A 23,463-nucleotide genomic window follows, 5' to 3' on the forward strand; every position below is an offset into this window, starting at 1 on the left:
GTCCTCAGTATGTAGTGAGATTATTTGTCTCTAGTCACTTTTACATGATTTGAAGGTTGCTTAGTCCTATCCTATTCCCTTATTGGTTGACAATCTAAGTGCAATCAAAATTGCTTCTAATCATGTCTTCCATGAAAGGAGGAAGCACATTGAAGTGAGAGTTGAATAGTAATTTCATTGCCTCATGTAATACCATAGTAATCATAAGAGATTTCCTTACTTTAGTTGCATTTCATTGCCTCATGTACCATTTAATCTTCAACTAACAAATATTTTCACAAAAGTTATGATTAGGGCCTGGCATTCCTTTCTCATGGATAAACTGATGATGGTGCCCCTTCATCAGTTTGAGGGGAGTATAGAGATAGAGATAGTGATGGCTGAATAGTAATTTTACTTTCTTGTTGTATCATTGTTTTTCTATTCTTTATTTCTTATACATTACGCATTGTGTTATAAGGATAGAAGTGTCATTTTACATTCTTTAATATAAATAGTTCTTTCCTGGTGTGGTCACCCTACTTACACACCCCAAATCTGTGTTCTTTATGTTGTTCGAACTGCACTAACAGTCCCATCCCCATTGACAATTAAACTTTCCTCTTCGTTGTCTTCATGTGATATCTCAATATTATCATCAGTTTGTAGATTAAGAGTAGGTTTTGACTTTTGATTTATCCAAGCATCAATCCATAGCCTACATTTTTTCCCATGACCTATTTTCCATTTAACACTTTTCTTTAAATTGTGTATCTTAACAATGCTACAAGTATTTTGATAACTTTAATGTCTTTGCTACTGAAAAGCGAATGGAAAAGAGGAATTTGCTCTTTTTTCAAAACTATGGGGGATGGTTTTGTTAATTAGGTCAAAACACAATGGTGGTTTATATAAAATTGTTATTAGATGAAGCTTTTATAGTTTTAGCTAAAAATAATAAAAAATAATAACAAACCAATAAAATTTAAAAATTAATAAAAAATAACATTAAGATACAAAAGATAATACAAATTTATTTAGAGCATAGGAAATTGGCCATTCTATTAAAGTGCAACTTGGATTGTGATTGGATAAACTAGACATAAAAAGCTAATGCCTGAATTGGGCTTAGTTGGGCACATACTGCTTAATTGGAAATGTCATAGAGCTCATAACACAATTTTGCTTAATATGCATGGGTCCCAACTAATTAATATGAAAATGTAATGGAGAGAAATTAGTGAGACATGTTACAACAATAATTAATTCAAGGAAATTAATGTTGTACATAACGAAGAGAAATTAGAGAACGTTTTCTTAGGAGAAATGGGAAAGAGAGGGGTTTGACATGGCGTTAAAGAAAGGGCTAAGAAGGAGAGAGAGAGAGGAGAATGCAAGAAAGAGGCAAGAGAAAGGAGAGGGCGGGTTTACCACTTCCTTCTAATATAGTATAAATATGTTTTACAATATGTATCATTTTTTTGAGCTAAAAAAAATGCATCTATTCATTTATAAGAAGTAGGCAAGTCATTTACAGGTGCTTTGAATTGAGCAAGCAAACCTTGCAATTTGAGAGTTCAAATTGTAATACACGTCCCCGTTGTGTATTGGTAACATCTCCCCATGATAATATCAGGAATGGTGATGTCATCATCAGGAGATGTTCTCAATACATGGCGGGGGTGTGATGTGGGATGTTGTGGGGGCAGTCTTGTGGGGAGCTGATTCGGTCTCGCAATTTGATTAGAAACTTGATTAAATTCTCTTTATGCATAGGGATAGCAATTTCTACCTTATGTAGTGGGTATCTGTCCCTATTTGCCCAAGTGAAATTTGGGGCGAAAACAGGTTTTGGGATTTTACAACTTGTACAGGTATGGGTACAATATAGTATTAGGCTAAACCTGACCCTCCCCGACATGCATATTGTTGATACTTTACATATATTTTCTACATGCTTTAGTTAAATAATTAGAAATTTTATATTTGTCCATATTATTAATTACTTGTATCATAGAAAATAATAAGAAACCCTCTCATAGGAGGGGTTGGATTTTGAGTACTGATTTTGGAAAAGGTATAAAGTGGGAGATCTTGAAATATGAATAAAATTTAAAATTTACAAAACCCTCTCAAAAGTCAAAACCCACCTCATTACCATTTCTGTATATAGCAGCATTCTGCACGTCAAGAGTACAGATGAATAATTCTCATTTTAATTTTAGCCAAGGTGGTGATTTGCTTATTTCAATAATTCTCATTTTAATTTTAGCCACTTTTATCAATTTTTTTTTTTACCGATTAATCATTTTCATCATTGACGACAATAATTCCCATTTATTTATACGGTGAACATTCTAAAAGACATGTCCAAACTTTTTTTGCATTTTTTATATTGTTTATTATTTAATTTTTAATTTAGATATCATTGATTTGCTTATTTCACTCGAACGTTGAACCCAAGGTTTTAAAATCAGACCGAATATGAAACCATTTTGAGGACCAGTTCCCAGGTTGAACGGTCCACCGTCCTATTATCTGAGTTGACGGTTCAACCATTTAGGTCAGCGGGTCGCTGACCAAATTTGGTCCGGCCGTCCGATCCGATTTTCAAAACCATGGTTGAACCTCTGACCCAGCACCTTCGAGGGAGAAGCAGTTCTGCTTCCCGGTCCTGTTTTTTTACTTACCGGGTTGCCGGGTTGGTTGGTAAGAATACCGCAGCCGCAGGTATGAATTTCATTTGGCACGAGTGTTTGACCAAATTCAAGCCTCCCCCACCTACTTTCCCACCCACGTACCCTTCGTCCCTCTCTTCCTTCCTTCATTCAAGTTTCAGCAAACAATGGTAGGTACTGCGCCAAGAAAACAGATTCAGAGAGAGAGAGGACTTCTCTTGTAACCAAACCTTTCTCTCTCTCTCTCTTCCAACCCCCCTTAGTACTCCATGGCTGCATCTGCAACAGCTCCTCCAGCTCTTCGTTTCTCTCTCAAACCCTCCATTGATTCCTCTGTCAGTCGCTCCGAGACATGTGATCCCTTTCCTCGATGCCGGAACCGCGATCTTGTCTCACTCCGGTCGTCCTCTGTTTCACATGGTTTGTCGCGGTTCAACCGAGTAAGCTCCCCTGTTCTGAAATTCGATGGAATTCGATCCAAAGTCATGGCCAGTTCAGTTCCAGCCGTGGATAAGTCCCCGCTTAAGAAAAGCTCTAGGCTTTCCACGATTGTTGATGTTGATTTGGGGGACCGAAGCTATCCAATTTATATCGGTTCCGGCCTTCTTGAGGAACCTGATCTTCTTCAGAGGTAATTGACTATTTAACTTACTATCTTGTACGTTTGGATTTGGGTTCGCGTAAAAATTGGTAGTTTTTATTCAATTTTTATTTCTCTATACAATTGGAATCAGGATCATCCAAAAATCTGGTCTTTATTGTTCTAATGTGAGTTCAATTGTTTTTTCTTTTCATTTGATCGCCTTTGTAGTCAAAATGCTGTATTGTTCTTGTTTTTATCTTTTAAAGGTCACTTAGTAGTAAGTGCAATAGCTAGAAGTTGTTATTCATGGCGTGAATTACGAAAATAAAATGAAAGTGATTTAAAATATATAAGAATGCAAGTTGGTGAAAATTCGCTCCTATGGTATAAGGTTTGTGGGTTCAGATATTTCTCTGTTATTTAATGAGGAATTTTTCATGAGGAGAGTTGTCGTGTTCTGTGTTCACTAGCACCACAATAGTCTGTATATAAATGCCATCAGAAATGAATTTTATTTGTAATTTGGATTATATGTGCATTGCGTTAGTAACTTGCTCATATGTATATGGTTTGTTGATTTAAATGTGTATTTTCTTACTTTATCAGGCATGTCCATGGGAAGAGAGTTCTTGTGGTCACTAACACCACAATTGCACCACTGTACCTCGATAAAGTCATTAATGCTTTGACTTGTGGAAATTCTAATATTTCAGTTGAGAGTGTTATTTTACCGGATGGAGAGAAGTATAAGAACATGGTAAGTTGTTTGAGCATTTCAGTGACCATTTTACTCTTAAGATATGGTTGCCATGGTTAACATATGTGGCTTGTTTTTTGTTGATAGGATACTCTCATGAAGGTCTTTGACAAAGCCATTGAATCTCGGTTTGACCGGCGCTCTACATTTGTTGCCCTTGGAGGTGGTGTTATTGGTGACATGTGTGGATTCGCTGCTGCTGCTTTTCTTCGTGGAGTAAACTTCATTCAGATACCAACTACTGTAATGGCACAGGTCTGTTTTAGGTCCTGTCTTTTTTCATTTTTTGCCAACTACATACATCTCTTTAATGTTTGAAATGACTTTGTCCAGGTAGATTCATCTGTTGGAGGAAAAACAGGAATAAATCACCCACTTGGAAAAAACTTAATCGGTGCTTTCTATCAGCCCCAGTGTGTCCTTATAGACACAGATACATTAAACACATTACCTGATAGGGAATTGGCTTCAGGGTTTGCAGAAGTTGTGAAATATGGGCTTATTAGGGATGCAGAATTTTTTCAGTGGCAAGAGAAGAACATGCAGGCACTATTAGCAAGGTATGCTGAAACAGTATTTCATTATCCTTCAATGTTTATCCACTCCAATAATCTCCTAATGATTGTGGATATGTTAATGTGATAGCATTGCTGCATGATTCCTAGAAAAATTTATACTGGATTTCCCTTTCTTCAGATTTTCATAGGTTAGTTTTTTGGTTCCTTGCTAAGGCACTCTAAGAAACAAGTATTGGATTTCTGGCAGGGATCCAAGTGCACTTGCCTATGCTATAAAACGTTCATGTGAAAACAAGGCTGAAGTTGTATCTTTAGATGAGAAAGAAAGTGGACTAAGGGCAACACTTAACTTGGGTCATACATTTGGCCATGTAAGTTTTGAATTATTACTGTTATTGCTGTTTCTGGTATGGTTATAATCTGTTTCATTTGCAATCTAACATGTATATTTGATTGTTCTTGCTAACTTTTTGAAAGACCATAAAGATATATATTCAATTAGTAGAAAAGGATTTATTTTTCCTAATTTGTTGTAAATTTGTAACTAAAGACAATTAGCTTGAGATTTTTCCTCAAAGCTAGTAGTACTTAGGCAAATCCTTTTGTTTCCTTGTTAACATGATAGACTGACATACTAGTTAATGTGATATAAAAATATCTCCTTGCTACAATATACAGACAATAAAAGAAACCAGTGAAGATCTGGATGCTCTTCAATTCTACCACAACTGACAGTTTTACAAAATGTTTTAGCTGACCCTATATAGTTGGGACAAGGCTTGGATGATGATGATGATGATGATGGTTTTACAAATGTTTATGAATTACACTTCAATTCTTAAAACTCCAACAGTTTTACTCCTGCATGGCTGGCTCTCTTCACAGAGGTTTGTGAAGGAAAAAAAAAAAAAACTGCTTTTAGATATATTCCATTGCCTTCTTAAAGAGAGAAGTTCAGTGTCTATGCAGAACCATCCAGGGGGTTTGTTCCTCAAGTTGATTTTGTTTTTGATACATTTTAGTGGAGTTCTTGGTTTTAGGGTTTGTCATCAATTCATCACTTGTTGGTCTTTAACTAGAGCCGGTTTGTAATGGCTAATTACTAGGATTGCACTGCTTCATTGGTTTGAGATTTTCTTGCATACATAGCCCCTCAAAAGAAGAGGACTACCCCAAAGAGGTTATGTAGTTGGTATATCAGAGGATCCCTCTGAGCAAGATGTTCTCTCTGGAAGCTTAGAATTTACTGATGACATATTCAAGTTCCATGGGTCAGAAGACTCATTCCTCATCCATCCACCAACCTTAGAAACACCTTCTACCTCAACATGCTCAAAATGCAAACTCATGAACTCGGATTTTGGGGGGGGAGTCCTCCTGTGGAATTAACTTTCTGCAAATGGAAAAGCTATCACTTACCTGCCATTTCTGATTACTGTAAAGCATTGAAATGCCAGCAACCTTTGTCTTCCCTACCATCTAGTGAGCTGCTCTGATGGTAGTTGTTTCGAATGCTGCTACAGTAACTCGAAACCAGGAAGAGAAGGAAGAAGAAGAGGAAGAAGAAGAGAAGAAGAAGAAAGAAAATAAGGGTCTGTCGAAATCTGATGGTCTTTTTTTTTTGATGAATAATAAGTTTATTGATTCAGAAGCAACTTTAGAGTGAGTTCATACATCATCCCAACGAGAGGCACGAGCTGCAGCCCCTCCTTGAGTCTTACAAGTAAACTAGGAAAGAAAAACAATAATCACAACTGAGCCCAAAATAATTCTTCCCTATTTACCCTTTGCTTAGCTAACACATCTGACAAAGTATTTGCTGATCTCCCCACCCACTGTACAGTGACCAACATATTCCTTGCCAACCAACTAATTTCTTCATTTCATTCTTGTATCGCCACATAGCCTCTTCAGAATTTTTTAACCAACCCACCACCACTTTGGAATCCCCCTCGATTATTAGGTGTTGTACCCCCAGCTGGTTTGCAAATTGCACCCCTTGTACAGCAGCTAAGAGTTCTGCCCTGATGGAGTTCCCAATTCCCAAGGGACCTGAGTAGAGCAACAAAATCTCTCCCTTCTCATTTCTCAAAGCACCCCCCACTCCGGATAATCCTGGATTACCCATGCTGCTTCCATCAAAGTTCAACTTTATTGAGCCTTCGGGTGGAGGAGACCAGCTTGTAATTGATTTGTCCTTTAAAGATGAGCACCTTGCTACTGCTGACCAATTTCTCCAAAGGTCATTAAAGGAGAATTGATGGAAGATTTCCAAGGTCTTCAGCCAATGTATTGCCCTGTTTAACACATATTCTTTCAAATCTTGGCTGTTCCTTTCCTTGTCTTGAAAAATTCTGAGATTCCTTTCTTCCCAAAGAGTCCAAGTCAAAGCAGCACGAGCACATCTCCACATAATTCTCCCTATTTTTGTAGGCCAATAAAAGGTAGAATGGTTGAAGAGCATGTGAACTTTTGCTGGTAGACTCCAACTACCCCCAAACAACGAAAGTAGCCAAGCCCAAAGGTCTGCAGAAAAGGGACAAGATACTAGTAGATGGTAACAATCCTCACCGTGAGCTCTACAGAGGATACACCAATTAGGAGAAATACAGAGAAAATGTCTTCTCTTTTGTAGGTTGTCTAAAGTGTTTACTTTCCCATGGAATACTTCCCAACAAAAAGCCATAATTTTTGGGGGGACCGGCCTGCACCAAATTTCTATAGACGGAAAGGGTTGGTGAGAAGAAAGTTGAGAGATGGACTTGAAGAAAGAAGCACAAGAGAAGGTTCCAATGGGTCTAGGAGTCCAAACTCTCTTATCTGGCTTGGAGGGATCCAAACAAACCTGATTAAGACAACCAAGCAAAATAGAAAGAGACTCAATTTCAGCATCCCTAAGTCCTCTACGAAACCCAAAATCCCAAGTAGGATCTAAGGGTGTTCCCAAAGGTGAAACAAATTTTGAGACCACCTCTTTTTTGTACAAAGAAATAGAAAAAAGCGAAGGGAACAAGTCCTTTAACGGTGAGTCTCCTACCCAAATATCCTCCCAAAAAAGAACAGAGTTGCCAGAACAAACTTCATACCTGATAAAATTGAGGAATTGAGGAAGGGTGTTGTGAATAGCCTTCCACGGTGCTGCTAGGTTAGCTTGCCTCGATACACTAGCATCCCATCCGTTCTCTGACCTCCCATGAATGCTTCCCACCACCTCATGCCACAATCTCTCTCTTTCCAAAGGCCATCTCCACAACCATTTCCCTAACAGAGCTTGATTCTTTCTAATTACCCTCCCAATTCCCAAGCCCCCCTCTTCTTTACTTCTGCACACAATTTCCCAATTAACCAAGTGATCATTTTTTCCTTGTCCCGGCTCCCATAAGAAGTCTCTCATCAACTTCTCCAGTTTCCTGGCTTCCTTAACTGGTATCCTGAAGACAGACAAATAATAGGTAGGTAAGTTATCCAAGGTAGCTCTTATTAGGGTAATTCTCCCTCCTAAAGAGATATATTTCCTCTTCCATGAGGCTAATCTCTTCTCAAACTTTTCTATCACTGGGGTCCAAAATCTACTCTCCCTAGGATTTGCCCCTAAAGGAAGCCCTAAATATGACATAGGCCAAGCAGAGGTGGAACACTCAAGACACTCCACAATAGCCTCAACCTCCCCTACTTCCAAATTTATACCCGCTATGCAGCTCTTTTCCAGATTTATTGTCAAATTAGAGACACTTTCAAATCCTTTTATTATCTCCTTTAGGTTTGCTACCTTTTCACTAATACCTCCTTCACAAAAAATCATTAGGTCATCTGCAAACTGAAGGTGGGTGACAGGGACTTGGTGTCTCCCTATTCTCCAACCCCTAATGGCATCTTCGCTATCAACCTTAGTAATGATCCTACTAATCACATCAGCTACTAAGGTAAAAAGGAAGGGTGAAAGTGGATCCCCTTGCCTGACACCCCTGCAAGCTGGAAAGAAGTCTCTCACCGTACCATTTACCAGAATAGAGTAGTGACAAGTACTGATACACCCAAAGATCCAACTACACCACTTGTCCCCAAGTCCACAGTTTTGCATAACCTCCAATAGAAACTTCCAGTCCACCAAATCATAGGCCTTTTCAAGATCCAATTTACAAATGAATCCTCTCTTACTAGACCTTTTCATTTCCTCCACACACTCATTCGCAATTAAGATCTGATCTGTTATTTGTCGCCCTTGAATGAAAGCCCCCTGGGTTTCACTAATGATGGTAGGGAGGACTGTTTTGATTCTCAATGAGAGCACTTTAGCCAGAGTTTTATAGATGCTTGTCACCAGACTAATAGGCCTATAATCTTTTGGGTGGTTGGCATCATTCTTCTTAGGTATCAAGGTCAAAAAGGTGGCATTAATTCCAGGGCTTATAGTGTGATTGTCTGCAAATTCCTTAAAGACTTCAGCTAGATCCTCTTTCAACACCTCCCAACAGTCTTGATAAAAACCCATTGTAAAGCCATCTGGACCCGGAGCCTTGGATCTATCCATTATAAAGACAACTTTCTTAATCTCTTCTTCCTCAAAGTCCCTTTCCAGCCACCTTGCCACTTCTTCATCAATTCTTGGCCAATCCACCCTTTCCATGACTGTCCTCTCTCTCAAAGGCCTTCTATAAATCGATTTGAAGTGGTCCACAAATTTTTTGGCTATGTCATCCTGGTTGGTAAACACCTCATCTCCTATCTCTAGCTTGGTCACAAAATTCTTTCTTCGTCTCCCATTTCCCAAATCATGGAAGAATCTAGTGTTCCCATCGCCTTCCTTAATCCACTTGTGTCTAGATTTTTGTCTCCAACTGATTTCTTCCCTTAATAACACCTCTTCAAAATCCTTTTTTAATTGTCTCCTTAACACTCTGTCCTCCTCAGTCAGCCCATTGTGAGATTCCTTTACATCCAAGTTCTCTATTCGAGAGATTAGGCCCAATTTTTGTTCCTCAATTCTACCAAACTGATCTCTATTCCACTCTTTTATTTTGGCTCTCAACCTTTTTAATTTCTTGTGGAACTTGATCCCCTTCCATCTTACCCTCCTCTCCTCCTCACCCCACCACTCCTTCACTTTTTTCACAAAATCTGGATGGGTAAGCCACATATTTTCAAATCTAAAAGGTTTGGGTCCTATAGGAAAAGACTCAGTACCTATTTGGATAGGACAGTGATCGGAGGTGACCCTGGGTAACGCCCTAGCAACCAAGTTTTCCAAACTATTCTCCCAGGCAAGGTTAAATAGGAATCTATCCAACTTCGAGCACAAAGGGGTTTCCTGAAGGTTGGACCAAGTGTAACTGGCTTGCAGCAGAGGTATTTCCTTCAGATCACAATCCTCAATAAAACCATTAAATTTCTTCATGCTTGTTGAGATTACCTGTTGGGGATTACTGGTTTCATCAGAGAATCTAATGACGTTAAAATCCCCGCCCAGGCACCAAGGACCATCCCATAGCCCCTTGATTGCATATAGTTCCTCCCACATCTCATTCCTCTCTCTATAGGAATTAGGACCATAAACATTGGTTAAAACCCATACACACCCATTCTCTACATTCTTGCACTTAATGGAAACTGAGAATCTGCCTATCAATTCCTCCACTACTTCCACCACATCCTCCCTCCACAGTGTTACAATCCCCCCCGAGGCTCCCCAAGAAGGAGCCGAGCTCCAACCTAAACCTCTAGACCTCCAAACTCCTCACCCATCTCCCATCTAATTCCATCAATTTGGATTCTTGTAACAGCACAATATCAGGTTTTTCCCTTCGGAGTAGGTCTTTGATCACCCTTCTCTTCCTTGCACTCCCTAACCCTCTTACATTCCAGCTAATAATTTTCATCGAGACAAAGTAGCAAAAGAACCCAATAAGAGGCCATATTCTCCTTATTTTAGGCCCTTCCTCCTATCCCCTCTACCACTGAATTCTAAATCCCCCTCAATGTCTGAAATTAGCCTTTCCACTTCAGATCTTTTTTTCTTATTTGTTCCTTTCCCCCCCCCCCCCCCCATCCTAATACATCAATCATCCTCTTTCTTTTCTCCATCCTTTCCAGCCAATGTCTGAGGAAGAATTTTATCCTGCTCACTTATTTTGGCTACAACATCTTTCTCCAAGTCCTTCCTTTTTATTTTGTTCCTCCATCATTGTACAAACCAACTCCCAAATTCTATCCGCCTCCCCCTTACTACTTCCTTCCAACACCCTCTCTCCTCCTTCCACTATCACCCTCTTTCTTACGTCAGAACCTCCAGGATGAGAAGCTGGGATATCTGTTACAGGCAGAGCAAACAAGTCAGTACCTAAAACAGAATTGACACCCATACCTGATAGAACGGGGGTAGGACTAGAATCACTGGAAATGACTTGCTGACAGGCGGCAACTGGTTTTAAAGCCTTTCCCCTTTTTGGACAAGGTTGTGAAGTAGACATGGTGAAAGAATCACTTCCTGACGACCTACCCACTTGGAAGACCTTTCTCTGTGTTTCCGACACTGGAATATCCGCATCCATTCCCACAGCTGATTCTTGTCCCTCTCCACCAACATCCTGTAGTTCATTAGACTCAGGGTCAGCTCCCTCGACGAAGGGAGGAGGAGTTTTCACAGCTTTAGAACCATTTTCTTCACCATTTCTAGCCTTCTCGCCACCTGCCTCTTCAGTCTCTTCCTCTAGAAACAACAACTCTGTATGCAAACTTTCTGTTTCAAAAAAATCATTGTTGCTTTTCAGAGACAGACTTCCCAGACTTGGCGTTTCGTCTCTATCAGAATCGTCGTTGCTGTTTTGTTCACTCGACCAGTCTTCAATCCCTGTTCTGTTCTCATCACTAGGCTTGAGGTATCTCGGGTTGCGCCTATCTGGTGAGAGACGGTTCGCCAGGTTGGATGGGACCCACTGTAGAGAGCCTCGCGACTGCGAATCTGGAGATTTTTTTGTGCCTGAACTGTTCGAACGAGAGGAGGGGTTCAGGGTAGAAGAAGAAAGACACTTAATTTCGTCTATCAGCTCGTCCCTCCTCCCAGTCACGTGCTTACTTAAAGTACCCCTCGGCCCATCTATCTTGTAATGGGCCTTGGGCTGAAACCTATGGGAGCCCACCTTTACAGCCTTTATTTGAGATGCCTTCTCCGGCCCTTCATCAAGTGGATCCACTCGATTGGGCCCTTCATTTCGTCCCACGTGACCACTTAAAAGGTCACGCCCCCCTGATTTAATGGCCAAAACAGCAACCTTCCCTGTCTGAGGTTCCTTGTTCAGCCCTCTCCCTTTCGAAACTAGTGAATTTTTGTTTGTTTCCCTTGACACCACCTGCGCAAATGATCTGCCATTTGTCATAATTTTTTCTTGCTTTCTCCAGGTTTGACCTTCCAACTGCCCCATAACTTTTTGGCTTCCCAGAATTTGTTGGCCCATTTTAGTGAAACATCCCTTCCCATTTGAATTAACCACTCTCACAAGTCCACGTAGTGCTTCTTCTTCCTCCTTCTCCCCTCCAACCATACGAGCCTCCTTCCACAGCACTGCTTCAATGGAGGAAGCTAACCATACAGAGACAAAGCTCCCCTCTGTTCGTACCTCTACCTTTCGTGGAATGTCTTCTGGCTTCACACCACTTAGCAGGATTGCTACTGAGTAAAGATCTCCCCAGAAAGCACCTTTCAAGATTCCTCCACACAACACAGCTATAAATTCTGCTATTTCTTGTTTCCATAGATGGAATGGCAAGCCTATTACACGCACCACCACACCATCTTCGACAAAAAAATCCTTGGAGTTAGATGTTGGATTCCATTTGAAGACTGTGAATGATCCGAACTGAGCCTGAACATTGATAGCTGATATTTCCAAATCATTCTTTAATGGATCTAGGATGGCTTTACAGTTATCGAAGGGGGTTACTATGAAGACACTCTTCAGCTTCAACCTGGTTGCCAGTAAGTCAGCTACCCTCCTCCAATCATTAACCTTTTCCTTGGCTTGTATCACAAGCTTACTATCCCACTCCTCTCTCTCTAGACCTCCCACCATTCTGCAATGGCCTTTTGTTTTTGCCATGACCACTGGCCCTTGTTCTACCTTGCTGTTGCTGAGATATACCTTCTCCTCCCTTATGGAGGCTTTTTTCTCATTTGCTACTCTTTGAGCTAAGAATTCTTTGAGCAACCAGTCAACTTCCCCCCAACCTTGGTTTTGTTTTCCTGCTGGTAGACACACCAGTTGCCTTTATCCCTTACCAAAGAATTCAGCCAAAGCTATGAAGAACCCCTTTCTATTCCTCTTACATTCAACAACATATCTTCTCCCTTCTAATGTACTAAAATCCTGCCAGTTTATCTGCTTACCTTTTGAACAGGCTCCAGCTATGAACTCTCTTAGCCACTCGATCACTTCTAATCCTTCCAGCAGTATTGTACCCTTTTTCGCTTCCCTTACCTTCAGGCTTACCTTCCCCTTAATTCTCATCTCTTCGAACAGGAGATTTTTTGCTTCTATCTTCAAGGATCTCCTCCACTGACCTGCCTGCACGAACTCCATCCCCTCCATTTTCCCTCCCATCTTAGTTCCTCACCCTCTCACCCTCTCTACCCTTGGACTTTTTTGGTAATCAGCAAAACATTCTCAACTAAACTTCATCATGAACTATGCTTGGTTATCCAACAACTTCATAATCTTGTAAATGATTCCCTTTAAATTTTTTACAAACTTTTCTTAACTTTCTTCACCTTTTCGACGATATGTCCAACCACAAACCAGGCAAAAACTTTTGAAATCCAAACAGTTTATTTTTCTGATTCCTCCATACAACATCACCTAATTAACATGGGAAAAGCCCAACAGAAGAAGTTTTAAAATCTGATGGTCTTCCCATACAGTCGACTCCCTTAATCTTTATTAGATTCTAATAACCTTTACAAAGACTAAATTGCCCATACTTAAGTGTGGGGCAGAGTACTCTAATAAAACTGCCACATAAGCAAACTACTTAACACACATAAGATGACTAAACTACCCCTATTCGGCTCACTTTAACACTCCCCCTCAAGCTGGAGAATATATGTCATATAATCCCAGCTTGTTACATAGGTAGTTCACTTTCCCTGAGCTTAGAGCTTTTGTAAACAAATCTGCCCACTAATCATTCGAGCCCACATGTTCTGTATTTATCTCTCCAGCAAGAACCTTTTCCCTCACAAAGTGGCAATCAACCTCTATGTGCTTTGTTCTCTCATGAAAGATAGGGTTGGATGAGATATGGAGTGCAACTTGATTGTCACAGTACAATCTCATAGGTTTATCCATGTGAAACCCAATTTCTTTTAGGAGATTCTTCAACCACACTAATTCACAGGTAGTGTGTGCCATGGCCCTATACTCGGCTTCAGCACTGCTTCTGGCCACAACCGTCTGCTTTTTACTCTTCCATGTCACAAGATTTCCTCTAAGAGATGTGCAATAGCCTGTAGTAGATCTTCTGTCATTCACTGAGCCTGCCCAATCTGCATCTGTATACCCAACTATTTCAAGTTTTCCTCCTGGTTTATACAATAGCCCACGGCCTGGATCTCCTTTCAGATACCTTACAATTCTAAGAATTGCATCCCAGTGAGGTATACGAGGGTTTTGCATGAATTGGCTCACTACACTGACTGCAAAGGAGATGTCGGGTCTCGTAATAGTCAGATAGTTCAGCTTTCCCACTAGTCGTCTATACCTTCCAGGATCTTCAAATACTTCTCTTGTATCACTGCTCAACTTAACATTTGGTTCCATAGGGGTCTCAGCAGGTATTGCACCTAACAGTCTTGTTTCTTCCAATAGATCAAGAACATATTTCCTTTGGCACAGATTTACACCTTGTCTTGACCTGGCAACTTCTATTCCCAAGAAATACTTTAATGTTCCAAGGTCTTTTGTTTGAAAATGATTTTGCAGGAATACCTTTAGTTTGCCAATCCCCAATTTATCACTGCCAGTAATGACAATATCATCCACATAGACCACTAATAAGATCTTCCCAGCTTCTGAGTCATAGCTGAACACTGAGTGATCAACCTGGCATTGCTTCATTCCAAAACTCTTCACCACTTCGCTGAACTTCCCGAACCAAGCACGTGGTGATTGCTTCAACCCATAAATTGCCTTCTTCAGTCTGCACACCTTACCATCCTCCCCCTAAGCAACAAACCCAGGTGGTTGCTCCATATATACCTCCTCCACCAGATCACCATGGAGGAAGGCATTTTTTATGTCAAGCTGAAACAGAGGCCAATCATACATAATTGCCAGGGAAATTAGTACACGAACAAAACCAATCTTAGCCACCGGAGAGAATGTCTCTATGTAGTCCACTCCATACAACTGTGAGTAACCTTTAGCAACAAGTCTGGCCTTCAGACGCTCCACACTACCATCTGGCAAGTATTTCACAGTATACACCCATTTACAGCCCACAACATACTTACTAGGTGGAAGAGTAGTAAGTTCCCACATTTGAGTATGTTGAAGAGCAGAAAGTTCCTCCTTCATTGCCCGCCGCCATCCAGGTGAACTAAGAGCTTTTTGAACATTGTTAGGTATGGAAATAGAGGACAAAAGTGAAACAAACTGGCGATGTGAGGTAGAAAGACGAGATAATGAAACAAAAATGGAAATGGGATGGAGGGTAGAACTGCGTTTACCTTTCTGTAAGGCAATGGGTAGGTCAAGGTCTGAAGGTTCAGCAATAGGAGCCATGAGAGGATCCGCAGATGAGGTAGAAGCTGGAGGAGGGGCCGGTGTCGTTCGACGTGTATACACTTGTCGGATCGGTGGTCGTTTGGTGGTGATCTGCACTGGATGAGGTGATGAGTCTACTCCAACAACAACATCTGGAACTGGATCACTGACAGGAAGAGGAATAGGAAGTAAGGGTGGAGACGAAGGAGTTTCAAGACTTGAGAAAAAGGGTACAAACTCAAAAAAGGTGACATCAGGGCAGACATAGCACTTTCGGGTAATGGGATTATAACATTTGTACCCTTTTTGAGTCCGAGAGTAGCCAAGGAAGACACATTTAATTGAGCGTGCATCTAGCTTGTCTATTCCAGGACTTAGATTGCGGACAAAGCACACACAACCAAAGACACGAGGAGTTAATGGAAAAGGAGATAAAGTGAGAAACAAGATAGAGAAGGGGGACCGACCATGAAGAATGAAGGAGGGCATCCGATTAATGAGAAAACATGCAGTGAGTACAGCATCACTCCAAAACCGTTTAGGAACATTCATGTGGTGAAGAATAGACCGAGCAGTTTCAAGAAGCTGACGGTTCTTCCGTTCAGCTACCCCATTTTGTTGAGGGGTGAATGCACATGAGGTCTGATGAATAATGCCATGCTGTTCTAAATACTGTTGAAATGAAGTAAGAAAGTGTTCACGACCATTATCTGAATGGAGAACTTTGATTGGAACACCAAATTGTGTGCGTATTTCAGCATGGAATTTTTGAAAATTGGAAAATAATTCACTTCTTTCTTTCATTAAGTAAATCCATGTCATTCTTGAACAATCATCAATAAAGGAGACAAAATACTTGTACCCATTATAAGACTATTTTGATTGAACCCCAAACATCTGAATGAACCAAAGAAAAATGACTCAACATACGACTCTCAACTCTCGGACTGAAGGACACACGACGATGTTTCCCAAACTGGCATGACTCACATTGCGAAACTGACAAAGGACTCAATGATGGAACCAATATCTTGAGAGCCTTGAGAGATGGATGTCCCAGTCGGCAATGCCATTGTAGAGGAGTAAGTGAAGTCTAAAGAGCAATTGAAGATCCACCACCGTCAAAATAATACAATCCACCAGTTTCATGCCCCCCACCAATCTTCTTCCCCGTCTTGAGATCCTGAAAAACACAAGTGGAAGGAAAGAAGGTAACAGAACAGTTAAGAGCTTTGATTATTTTACTAACAGACATAAGATTGAATGGAAACTTAGGTACATATAAAACAGATGATAAGGGCACAGAAGCCATGTCAACATTACCAACACCACAGATGGGAGATGAGGACCCATTGGCAAGTGTAACGGTTTGTGATGTGGAGGTTTCTAAAAGAGAAGAGAACACACCTGGAGTCCCAGTCATATGATCTGAAACTCCAGTGTCAATAATCCAAGGAGAGGTTTTAGATGACATGCAAGCAATACCTGAGTGGGCAAGTGTGGCAGTGGTATGCTGTGAAGTAGTTTGAAGGAACCGTTCATACTCATCACGCGGTACACTCACCATCTCCCTCCCAGAAGTAGATGTAGATGGGAGAGGAGTATGGTCTGCCTGTTTACTGTCACTGATGTCAACCTCACCTGCTACAACATGATTAGCCCATTTGGAGGGAGGGCCATGTAGGTCATAACAGAAATTCACTGTGTGTTCTTCCCTACCACAATGAGTACACTTCCTTGCAGAGTTATTCTTCCCTCTGCCACGGCCTCCCCCTGAGTCACGACCACCCCGACCAATCATGGAACTGCCACGGCCACCACGGGAGGCATGTCCTCCCCCTCTTGTACTGTATCCACCTCCTCTAGCTGTCACAAGTGCTGATCTATCAGACTGTGTGGGATTCTCTCTGTCCCAAAGAAATTCTGCGAAGCTGTGAGAATACTTCCTCAAGTGTAGGAAGGGTGGAGCTCCCTAATATTTGGACTCTAACTGGTTCATACTCCGATTTCAGCCCCACCAAGAATCTTGTAACATCTAGTTGTTGCTGGACTTTAATATATGGAGTGAGGGGATGATAGACATTGAGTTCATTCCTTATGTTCTTCATGCTGGCATAGTACTCTTCTAGTGTTTTGTTTCCTTGTTGCAAATCAAAGTACTCCTGATAAAGTTTATATACTCTTGTTGTATTGTCCAAAGTACAACTTCTTAGCATGTTCCCATATATCCTTAGCCGTATCAAGAAACATGAAGTTGGCACTAATTTTTGGTTCCATACTGTTTCATAGCCAAATCATAATTTGAGCATCTTCTTGTTCCCAATCATCAAACCCTGGGGAGTCAGCCGATGATTTCTCATCTTTTATGTGCTTCACCTTCCTCTTTGCCTTGAGGAAAACTTCCACAGATTTAGCCCATGGAACATAGTTCTCCCCATTCAGTTTAATTGAGGTCATCTGTACACTTAGGTAGTCAGGGGAAACCACCACACTAGGTTTCTGATTATTACACTCATCTCCTATTGCTGCCATGGTACCTTTCACAGTTGCCTCTAACCTGAATTCTCAGCAACAAGCTGACTGCTGTTGTCCAAAAATTGATGTTCCAGCACTTATAGCAACCCCTAAACACAACAGTGGATACACATGCCTTGTTCTTATTCACACTACTGCTGATTTCACAACACCACGAACCACATAAGAATCAATTTAACACTCACTAATCACATGTAAGCCCTCTTACAACCACTCAATAAGGATTGTGCAACACAAGCACCACAACATAGTCAAACCTGTTACACCAAGTTCAGACTAGTTTAACACTTTTAAGAGGGACTACACAACCATTAAAGTTCGGCTAGGTCACAGCATTACACCTTACACCACTCGGCCACTTACAGCAGCCCTAACACCACTCAACAACTTACAGCAGCCCCTACACCATTTGGCTACTGTATACACAGCCCGTTCTAGGGCAACAATGAACCTAGTTCTCTAGGTTCTGATCAGTACTAACAGCCTCTTGAAGGGTTTCTACCCAGAAATACCAGCAACACAAGAAGAAGAGATAACTGACCTTCCTTTGAGAGTCTCAACCAACCATTCACTGCTGAAGTCACTTTTCTTGATGAAGAAGAATATGCGCAGCAGAGAGAGACAAGCTGTGAGGTTTCAGACCTAGGGTGAACCAGTTCTCTCCATTGACTGACCAGAAACACAGGAAGAAGAGTCACGAACACTGCTGAGGTGCTTTACCAACTGAAGTAGGTCAGGAACATGGCTCTGATACCATGTTTCGAATGCTGCTACAGTAACTCGAACCAGGAAGAGGAGGAAGAAGAAGAGAAGAAGAAGAAAGAAAATAAGGGTTTGTCGAAATCTGATGGTCTTCCCATACAGTCGACCCCCTTAATCTTTATTAGATTCTAATAACCTTTACAAAGACTAAATTGCCCATACTTAAGTGTGGGGCAGAGTACTCTAATAAAACTGCCACATAAGCAAACTACTTAACACATAAGATGACTAAACTACCCCTATTTGGCTCACTTTAACAGTAGTCAACTCTAATAACCTGAGGAGAGTCAATCCAGTTAGAGACATCCTGCGAATTCCTTCTTACAACTCCAAATAGTGGTGACTGAGGTACATATATAACTAAAACAACGCCTTTAGAGACCATTATAATTTAAATCATATTTTGCATTGAAACATGCACGTATCATATTCTTTCTCATTAAGGTGGCTAGGCAAGGCAACAAAAAATGAACAAATAAATACATACATATATGCACAGAAATAACCATGCACGAAAATTATAGAGTTTCATGTTAATCATAAACTAGTAAACCACAAATTAAATTGGTAAATGGTAAATAATGAAATGACAACTTACACATGATTTTCAGAAATAATGACTAGATTTTTCAATAACCTCCCAAGTTCGGTGGGAAACACACACACACACACAACAAAAACACACAGGGACTAAGAGCCCTAATTTTTAGCTCTACCTGCACTCCATTCAACTCAAAATGGGTGATACCCACTTATAAAGGGGGCATAGTTATTTACCCCAACTAATATGTTTATATTTATAGTGCCTGCCTAATAGGTTACCTAGACGATAAGCCTCCAAAATGCCTAGGCAATTGCTTAGTCAACTCCTAGCTAACACTTTAATTACTCTTCTTTTATATGCTTTCATGGATTGAGGTTCTGTTCATTTAAAACAGGCTTGCAATCTTACTTATGTTTGCTTGATTTTTTCCCTACAGGAGCTGGAAATGGGCAAAATTATTTGACTGAATCAGATATTTACATATGGTTTCTTTTAGCATAACCTTCCCCTTCTCATGTGGTTGAAAGAGCCTCAGACTTGTTTATTTATATTTTGGGAAAAAAAAGGGAAAAGGTCAAGGGCTATATGTGCAGCACATAATGTGAAGTTTGGGAAGCCGAGAACACTATCTACATGGTTTGTGCACTGAGGCCCCTAAATTTGATAGACCTTGTATTCATAATCAGCCTATCAACTGTTAGGAAATCCATCACTGCAGGCTTCAGACTCTGCAGCATTCAACCACACTGCACTTTTCTCATTTACCTATATATGGCTGGCAGGAAGAGAGCAATTAATAAATATAGCCCCTTGAGTTGGTTGATCATTAAGTATATTGCTGTACTAGTTAAAATTTTTCAGTTTGTTAGTTTCTATCCTTGCCAAAGAATCCTCCCTTCAACTTTCTTTCTGAATTTAACATGTATTTTCTTTTCAGGCAATAGAAACTGGATTTGGTTATGGTCAATGGCTGCATGGAGAAGCTGTTGCAGCTGGCACGGTATTGCATACTCTGCTTTACATCTGAAATTAAAATCGAAGTCTTTATTAACTTTTGCTTTACTTTATACTGAATGAAAACAATATTTGCATTGACAGGCAATGGCTGTGGACATGTCATACCGCCTTGGCTGGATTGACGAATCTATTGTGAAGCGAGTGTACAATATCTTGCAACAGGCCAAACTACCCATTGCCCCACCTGAAGTTATGACTGTAGAGATGTTCAAGTCTTACATGGCGGTAATAGATAATGGAGAAAGTAATATCTGTTATTGACTAACTTGTTTGGATCCCATTTTTAATGCTTTTGTTATTTTTGTGAGTGTAGGTTGATAAGAAGGTGGCTGATGGTCTGCTAAGACTCATCCTTCTGAAAGGTCCTCTTGGTAACTGTGTTTTTACTGGGGATTATGATAGAAATTCCCTAGACAAAACTCTACGTGCATTTTGCGAGTCCTGATTATCAACTCTAATATCAACCATGCCTGAATTCATCATCGACCTAGTGCATTTTTTCTGCTTCAAGTTCTTTAAGCCATCATCAGCACTGTGGAGTGATTGAATCAAGCATTGAACATACGAAATGGGTAGCAAAGCATTTAAGTGCACTTGGTTATCTGAAGTCAAAGAGTATTCATGGTCATCCATCCTCTTCTAGTCATCACTATCAAAGAATTTCTTATTCCCTTTGAATTCAATGATGTTGAAAGATGAAACAATTTGATACACTAATACATCATATTCAATTTATTCATATCTATTGCTGGTTGCCCTGATTTTCCAAGAAGGATATAGTTGTTTCTTCATGACTCCGACCAACTGTGTTTTCATGAAGCGAAAGTGGATATCAAGTCCCAACCTATCCATATACCCGTAGAGACCATGGAGAGAGAATCAGTTCTTACTGTTTAACCATAGTCGGTGGGTATATCCAACCTTGGATGAAGTTAAGCCTCCAATGGGTTGGTTCTGGATCTGAATTTGGAGTCCCAATTGTAATAGGGCCAGATGGGTCTACACTTTCCTAACTAGATTATCCATTATCAGATGACAAAGATATCCCCTATCTTAACATGCATTTCTCAATGTCTCCATGCAATGAACTCAGGTAAAATGCCTAAATGTCATTTGCCAATGGATATATGAGATGTCATGAGAAGATAGAAAATCTGATAAAGCCCAATAAGGAACTCTTTCATTCCTGTCTACTCCATGTCTCCATTGAAGCACAGCCTAACCCATTGCAGCCTTGCAGCCCTAGGTTTGGTCATTTTCTTAATAAGTTATTAATAAATATTCAACACATCCCGGGCTATAGCAGAGGTATACTTGATTAGCAAAAGATGGTTCCTCAATCTCTTCTTTTGCCTTGGAGGTGGGTATTACCCACATTCATGTTGAGAGCGACGCTTTGGTGGATTCAGTGGTTTCACCGTGGTCTATAGCATCTGTTGCGCCGCTTCTTGAAATTTTCGATTTTCCATGTGCCAAGAAGCTAGGAGGGCCAATATAGTCATTCATAAAGTTGCTCATTGCACTAGAGTGAAAATTTGGTCTATAGTTCCCAACTTTGGTGCCATTTGGCAAGTCTTTTTTGAAAGATCTTCTGGAAGATCTGACAGCTAAAAGATGTAATGAACTGTTTGGTTGGAGGTGCGTCTTTTTGTATGAAAACGAGACGAAAAAAGGAAAAAAGTTTCATTTCTAGTTTCCCGAAATAAGTTCCAATCAAACTTATTTTTTGGGAAAGTGCTACCCCCATTGTATGGACTTATTTTTCTCATTCAACAAAAATTATATTTAAAATAATGGTTTTTGTCCCTCACAACCCTTGAAATTTGTAAAAAATCCACTTTAGACCCTAAGGCTGTGTTTGATTGCAGTGCAACTTTATTTGCACTAGTACAAATGCATGGGAGTGAAAATGTAAAAAATAAAAATTCTCATTTTATTTTGTTTTGGATTTTACTCTATTCTGCTCCATGTCTTAATTTACTTCATCTGTACTGCAATCAAACAAAATAAGCTAAAATTTGAAACAAAAATAGGTCAGAATTTACACTCAAATCATTTGCACTGCCATGGTTTTGCATCAGTGCAAATTCATTTGCATTGCAATCAAATACAACCTAAAGAAAAATGACCATTTTCACCCTCGAACTGTGATGGAAAAGTCATTGTAGGCAAAAATAGACAATGTTAGAGACACCATTTATAGATCTATTAGACAATATATAAAATAATAAAAACATGCTTACGTGACACTGCTCAAGTTTGAAAAGGCCACTTTAGACCCTAAAGTTTGAAAAGACCACTTTAATAAAGTTAATTAAGTAAATTAAGCAATTGAATAAGTAAATTAAATAAATAAACTAATTAAGCAAACTAATTTAATTAAGTAAATTAAATAAACAAGTCTAATCTATATAAATAAGTAAATTGGACCAATTAAGCAAAGTTTTAAAAACTGACTTGAAAATAGAACCGCTTTGGCCACCAGCTTTTGGGCCAATGGTTCTATTATCCAGCCCAAATTGATCAGTTCGTGACATTTTGAAAAGTGAAAAATTAAAAATGACCCCAAAATATTCATTGTAGAACAATTTAGTGGTTCAACCATTTGGGTCAACAGTTTGCTGACCAAATCAACATTTTTTGGAAATTTTTGAGCTAAGTATAAAATGGAACCAGACAGTTGACCTGCTCCTAGGTCAAACAATTAATTTGACCATTCAAATCAACATCGATTTTAAAATCATGCAATAAGTGAATTAACTAACTGATTAAGTAAATCAAGCCAAGTAAATAGAGTAATCAAATTAAATAAATTACATTAATTAAGATAATGTAGTAAATTAAATAATCAAAGCTCACTAAGGTAAATAAGTTAACTAAGTTAATTAAGTTACGTGATTGTTAATTTACTATTGGTTAAGCTAATTAAGTTAGCATTTAAGTAATAGTTTACACTTAATTGTTGTTAATTATTTACTGTTAAATTAATTATTCTTAATTTAATGATACTAATTTGATAAAATCCTTAAAAATAATTTATTTCAAGGTTAAGAAAGATTATTTTTTAACTAATAGATTTTTTTACCTGATAAACATACTTTTATTATTTTGTTCATTGTCTAACAGATCCATCAATGATGTCTCTGGCATCGTCTATTTTTGGCTTAAGATGGCCTTTCCATCATGGTTCAAGGGAAAAAATAGCCCTTTTAATTTTAATTTTTAGGGTCTAAAGTGTTTTTTCGCAAAGTTTAACGGTTGTAATTACCATTGTCTTTTGTTTAATAGAACTCAACGGACTGCTGTCATATTATGTTTTTATGAAATTAAGGGGTG

The 23,463-nt window shown here is 39.6% G+C and overlaps 1 protein-coding gene across 2 annotated transcripts; it reads left to right on the plus strand.

The window, feature by feature from the left end:
- The first annotated feature begins 2,747 nt into the window (after positions 1 to 2,747).
- On the plus strand, positions 2,748 to 20,866 carry LOC104599575 (3-dehydroquinate synthase, chloroplastic-like). Of its 2 annotated transcripts, XM_010262178.3 has the most exons (9): positions 2,771 to 3,288; positions 3,847 to 3,997; positions 4,085 to 4,252; positions 4,331 to 4,391; positions 4,470 to 4,557; positions 4,763 to 4,886; positions 20,048 to 20,110; positions 20,209 to 20,352; positions 20,441 to 20,866. In XM_010262178.3, the coding sequence occupies exons 1-9, from the start codon at positions 2,927 to 2,929 to the stop codon at positions 20,570 to 20,572; spliced, it is 1,293 nt and encodes a 430-aa protein (XP_010260480.1). In that variant the 5' UTR covers positions 2,771 to 2,926; the 3' UTR covers positions 20,573 to 20,866. The 2 variants fall into 2 exon arrangements, with proteins under 2 accessions (XP_010260479.1, XP_010260480.1); XM_010262177.3 differs by having other exon boundaries at positions 2,748 to 3,288; positions 4,331 to 4,557.
- Positions 20,867 to 23,463: the final 2,597 nt, after the last annotated feature.

This window comes from Nelumbo nucifera, chromosome 1 (genome assembly GCF_055504915.1).
Source record: "Nelumbo nucifera cultivar China Antique chromosome 1, China Antique-T2T, whole genome shotgun sequence".
NCBI lineage: Eukaryota > Viridiplantae > Streptophyta > Magnoliopsida > Proteales > Nelumbonaceae > Nelumbo > Nelumbo nucifera.